This window comes from Podarcis muralis, chromosome 1 (genome assembly GCF_964188315.1).
Source record: "Podarcis muralis chromosome 1, rPodMur119.hap1.1, whole genome shotgun sequence".
Lineage (NCBI taxonomy): Eukaryota > Metazoa > Chordata > Lepidosauria > Squamata > Lacertidae > Podarcis > Podarcis muralis.
This window is the reverse complement of record NC_135655.1, coordinates 97,593,028-97,599,027: the sequence shown is the minus strand read 5'-3', so window position 1 is coordinate 97,599,027 and position 6,000 is coordinate 97,593,028. Positions and strand designations below refer to the sequence as shown.

At 42.9% G+C, this 6,000-nt stretch overlaps 1 protein-coding gene across 1 annotated transcript in view; it reads left to right on the top strand.

Annotated features, from left to right (window-relative positions):
• Nucleotides 1-6,000, top strand: part of LOC114584522 (von Willebrand factor D and EGF domain-containing protein-like) — a 193,440-nt gene that overhangs the window by 99,794 nt on the left and 87,646 nt on the right. Inside the window, exon 14 of the mRNA XM_077935769.1 lies at nt 1,667-1,828. Within this exon, the coding sequence (XP_077791895.1) occupies nt 1,667-1,828 (162 nt within the window). The remainder of the gene's footprint in view (nt 1-1,666; nt 1,829-6,000) is intronic.

Genomic DNA, 6,000 nt, shown 5'->3' with positions numbered 1-6,000 from the left:
CTTCAGTTTTATATTAAAAAAAGCAATTTTCCAGCTCTCACCAAAGTAGGGGGAAAAACTTGAAAACATAAAACCAAGACTTCAAATATTACAGTTGTTCTCCCCTCCCCACTTAAAATGCATTTCCCCCCAAAGACTTGACATTGCATGTTTAGGTTTTGAAGCTTTTGCTATTAAATTCTGAAGGGCACTGTTTCTAAAGTCACTGACAGAATAGTGCAATCAGCAGGGTGTTTGCAAAGGCAGAACCAGGGGAACATGATCGGTTCAGTCACACCAGGCGTGGAGCTTCTGGGACGCCACAGCTATGACTCCCAATGGAATGTGAGAAATGGGCTGGCAGATTTCGGCATCACCAGGAGGCCACTGAAGATTGAGACACCAAGGTCTGCCACTGGTGTTTGTTTTAGGCATAATTACATTACAACACCAGCAAATATTAGAGTCAGATTTGACTCCAATTATGATTATTATTTAACAGAGTAAGCATAGGGTTAGTATAGCTTCCTTCCTTCCCTCCAGCTACCTAGAGAGGGGAAGGACTTCGGCTCAGGGGTAGAATATCTGCTTTGTAAGCATAAACTTCCAGGTTCAATCTCCAGATAGGGCTGGGAATGTGTTTCCTGTCTGAAACCTTGAAGAGCTGCTGTCAGTCTGTAACAACAATACTGAGCTAGCTATGGTTTGACTTTGTATAAGGCAGCTTCCTGTGTAACTACATAGACTATATGTTAAAGAGAGGTTTCATGTGGTGGTGCTTTTGAGAGGAGATATCACAAAATGGACATCCAGGTTGGACGTTCTAAAAGGAAGCCTGAGATATTCACCAAAAGGAAACTCATCCAAGCCCATCATTCAGGATGGTTCATTAATGAAGCCTCTGTACCATGAAGCACATTGGACAGGAAGTGCTTCTGAAAAGGGCAGGTGGAGAGTTTCTCTTGATCAACCTTAATAATAATAATAATTCTACCCTGCCCATCTGGCTGGGTTTCCCCAGCCACTCTGGGCGACTTTCAACAGAACATTAAAAACAGTATAAAACTTCACAAATTAAAAACTTCACTAAACAGGACTGCCTTCAGATGTCTTCTAAAAGTCAGATAGTTGTTTATTTCCTTGACATCCGATGGGAGGGCATTCCACAGGGTGGGTGCAACTACCGAGAAGGCCCTCTGCCGGGTAGTGACCTTGCAGTGAGGGAACTGCCAGAAGGCCCTTGGCACTGAAAGAGGGGGGTGGAGACTCTCCTTCAGGTATACTGGGCTGAGGCCATTTAGGGCTTTAAAGGTCAGCACCAACACTTTGAATTGTGCTTAGAAATGTACTGGGAGCCAGTTGTAGGTCTTTCAGGACCAGTGTTATATGGTCTCGGCAATAAAGTCTGCAAAATTGGCATAATCTCTGAAGCATTATAGTATCTGTTGGACTATACACCCCATCCCATTGCACTTATACCAATCAGATTTGAACATATGGAATTCCTTTGTTTTCCTCAGGAGTTCTATTGTGTCTGCTGTGTTAATCCACTTAACACAGCAGCACATCTGATCAAAATCTTCCATAAAGGAATTTTTATATATCCATGTAGATCACTTGAAATCTACAGTAAGGACATGTAGACCTGCAATAAGTCACACACATCTTCCTGCTCTGTTTCCTGCAGTATCACAATGGTGAATGGATATCCAGAGAACATGAAAACACCAAAGCAACGTTTCTGAATCTGACAATGGTGGACTGTCAGATCCCACCTCTGAACAATACAGGAGCAGGAGCTGTTCGTTTCATGATGGATGCTGAGCCTTATGCAAGATGGCAAGTGAAAGTAGGAATTTCTTGTGCTACTAGCAAAACAATTTCAAAAGACATTTCTCAAGCAGCGTGATGATAAAATGGGAGATTACGGATTTCTTCCTGCTAATCACTGTGAATAGGAGTGCACACGAGAGCAAGAGATCTTTAGTATTGCCTCATAATAAATAAGAAAACAAAGAAATAGCAGAAATTACAGGCATTGTGGGCATTTTAATAAGTAGTCTTAAGGTGCAAATTACAATCACTGTTCCTAGTAATCACCCTGAGCTGATATAGTGGGTGAATCAATTCTTAATCATCTGCATTTCATTTCAAGAGACACGGCTGAAATTCTTGATTAGGTCACAAGTGCAGAATGACTTCAGCTTCATACTGCTGCCTGTTGGGGGCCTTTCCGGCTCACACCCTCCATTTTGAAATTGTTGTACAGGACAGTCCTACTCAAAGAGATGGCAGAGAATGATGCTGAATACTTGGGGATCTTCAGTTTTACTGTAGCTGAGCGCAAGTGGCTTTTCTGTGAGATGCTTCTGCATGGGTGTGGTAATATTTGTGTGGCCCAGCCACATGGATGTAAGTCAAACTTACCATCCTTTCCCACAGAATTGACATGTGTGCATGTGGCACACCCAGAATGCACTTCAGCTTGCTGATTCAGTGGTTGGAACCTACCCAGGTCAAGAGCACTCCAGACCCTGAGATCTAAGGGTAGCCTCTGAAGTCATGGGGGGCACAGTGGTCTTCAGTGATGTTATTAAGCACAACACACTAAGCATTAACCACAGTTGTGGAGAGCATGTCATTCAAACAGAAAAACACAAAATCTAATAAAGGAGCAAACATGTCACTGATCGGAAATTAAGACAGAAAACCTAACTAAAAGGGTTGTTGTGATGCTAACTGTGAACTGCTATTGCGAACAGCCAGATAGGACAATGGTGCCGCAAGCACAGGATTTTCAGGCCCCCAAATGTAGAAGTGCTGGCTTATTTATTTACTTGTTTCATAAAATTTATGCACCACTCGATTCACCATAAAGCAGTCTAACCAAATGATAAAACAATAAAATCAAGGGAAAAAACCACAATCATACTTTACAACATTGAAATACCAAAACATATTAAAGTTACCTCAACTTTCTAAGCACATGGGTTTGAATGTTTTCAGCAAGTGCCGTGCAGTCAAGGTGCCTGCTTGATCTCAATAGGCAAGGAGTTCCAAAGTGCATCTGCTGCCACACTAAACGATTGAGTTCTTACAAATGCGTAACAGGTATTATCTGGCACCTGCAGTAGTGCCAGTTCCACCTATTGAAGTGGTTGAGTGGGCACATGTGGGGCAAAGTAAAGTAATATGAAGTGAAGTAAGACATGTTGCACTCTAAAGAGAGCCCCATCACACACCCACACCCAAAATAGACCTATGGAGTCAGAAATTACCAAAGTTCATCACTGGTAGACCTCAACATATTTGTTTCACAATTTTCTAGACAGGCAGCCAAGAAGATGCCTAATACTCTACTCTAGCTGCTTTATAGGAGACTTTGATCTGCCCGTGCTCCTCCAAAGCACAACAGAATAGTTGGGATGATTTATGTACATTTTATTTTTTTTATTTTTTTGCAGTAGCTTATTAACTTTTGAAGAGGAGATCAATGTTTATTTTTGTTTTAACCAAAGCACAGCAAGCAAATGAATGGGCTTTATTTGAATATCTTATTAGAGGCTGCTAAAGTCCTAATCATTATTAATGTTCATCTGTTTGATCATTAGTGCTGTGCTGAGAAAATGAACATCTTGAGGGCTTTAGTAAAGGAAAGAAATTAAGGTTAAAATTGCATTAAGAGTGATCAGTTTATACAGATGAGGTAGTGCTTTTGCCTGCAAAATGGCAGGATGCTAAGCTAATCCTTCTTTACGCCTCAGAGCTTGATTCGCTTAGGCCTAGAATCCATTTTCAGCACCAGGAGTTTGTATCAGTCGTATCATCTCCTACACTAACATTATCTGGGACCTCTATTTCTATATATGCTAGCTCATGCGAAGACTGGGTCTGATTGAGTGCAGAGTACATTGACCCACCCCATCAAATAGCTACATCCAGTCCCAAATAGAAGCATGGCTTTCCATTTCAGATTTGAGCTGCAGACCACACACTTTGCAGATTAAACCCTAGCTAGAGACCCTTGAAATGGTTTTCCCGCCTTATTAAGATGGCTTGTCTATGAAGAATGTGGCTAGGGAGCCCCTCTTCTAAATCAAATACTGAGAGAATTGAGTTCATTCTTTCAATTATGTTAAGTTATGCTAATTCAGTTTCAAATTCTCTGAATAGATTGTAAACTTATTTCCTTCCTTTGAATTGCAAATGCTAGGCACTGCTATATCCTCACATACCTCGGTCCCACCTGTTCACACCTGAGTGGAACAGGTAGTATTTTATCAGTTTAAAATAATATAATGTTTCTGGAACAGTTCACATAATGCTGATTTCTTGTGGCATGTCCCATTCTCTGTTCACCAGGAAATATCAGTTGTGTGTGTTTAGCTTTACATGAGTTTTCTTTCTGCTGTTTGTGATTTTTGCCTCTCCTTTTTTCTTCTCACCCTTTTCTGCGCCTCACAATGATGCCTTCCATCTGTTCAATGCCGTGGATGTTGTTACCCACTAGACCTACTAGGGTGTCAAGGAGGTGATGGGTGCATGGCCAGTGGAGGCACCGGGGTGTGGCCAAACTGGCATGGGTTTCTCCCCACCTCTTTCTCTCTTGAAAAGATACTGTAAAGAATTGCATTTTTACAAATATTTAGTACCTAACTAAGCTATGTGCCATGATTACAGTTATGAGATACAAAAAAATACACACACACTTATTCAAGTAAATTTTGCTCATTATCATAATAATAATGATGGCAACAAAACATTCAGCAACACTGAGTTGAAAGAGGATCATATGGTGGTAGTCTTTCCTCCCCTCCTTTCATTTGTGGGGATGTAGGAAGCAGTGTCAACATCTTCAATTTTGGTGGTGGTGCTGATATCTCTTTCTTTCGTGTCTTCTCGTACCCAGGCTAAGTAGGCAGATTCAGTGCTTCCATCTGTTCTGATGTTTCTGAAGGGGTAGCAAAAGTGGTGTAACATGGGTTGCCAGCACCCAGGGCTAGGCAAGTATTGCTGCTGCTAACCAGGGGTCCATTAGCACTTCCTAAGTCCTTTCCACCAGTCCAATATTGATAAAGTCAATGAAATACTCTACCATGGGGGACGCGGGTGGTGCTGTGGTTGAAACCACTGAACCTCTTGGGCATTGCTGATTGGAAGGCCATCAGTTCAAATCTGTGCGATGGGGTGAACTTCTGTTGCTCTGCCCCAGCTTTTGCCAACCTAGCAGTTTGAAACCATACCAGTGCAATTAGATAAATAGGTACCATTGCAGTGGGAAGGTAAACGGTGTTTCCATCCTCACTCTGGCTTCCGTCATGGTGTCCTGTTATGCCAGAAGTGATTTAGTCATACTGGCCACATGACCCGGAAAGCTATGTGGACAAATGCTGGCTCCCTCAGTATGAAAAGCGAGATGAGTACCACAACCCATAGTTGCCTATGACAGGACTTAACCGTCCAGAGGTCCTTCACCTTTACCTTTACCGTACCTGTATCTTTAATGTCCACATTTGAGACATTTGCTGCACCAGCCATCACACTTACTCCTGGGTGGTGGTGGGACTCTTATTCTCCCTTGGCACCACTCCCTTGCCCTGACTCTCTCTGATGATTGGTCTATGACTTACTTGTCCTCCTATTCCATGTTGTCACCACCAGCAGCAGCACCAGCTGGCAAGGGGTCAGTGGCATGGGGTGAAGATCCTTGGCACTGCCCACCAATAGGTTGGAACGATAGCTTGGCGACCTACACAAGAGGCAGCTGCAGCACCCATGAGTGTCAAGTACGGTGGAGAGCAGGATGAGGGATTGGTCGGGAGTGAGTATACAGTGGAACCCCGGGTTACAGACGCTTCAGGTTACAGACGCTTCAGGTTACAGACTCCGCTAACCCAGAAATAGTACCTCGGGTTAAGAACTTTGCTTCAGGATGAGAACAGAAATCGTGCTCCGGCGGCACGGTAGCAGCAGGAGGCCCCATTAGCTAAAGTGGTGCTTCAGGTTAAGAACAGTTTCTGG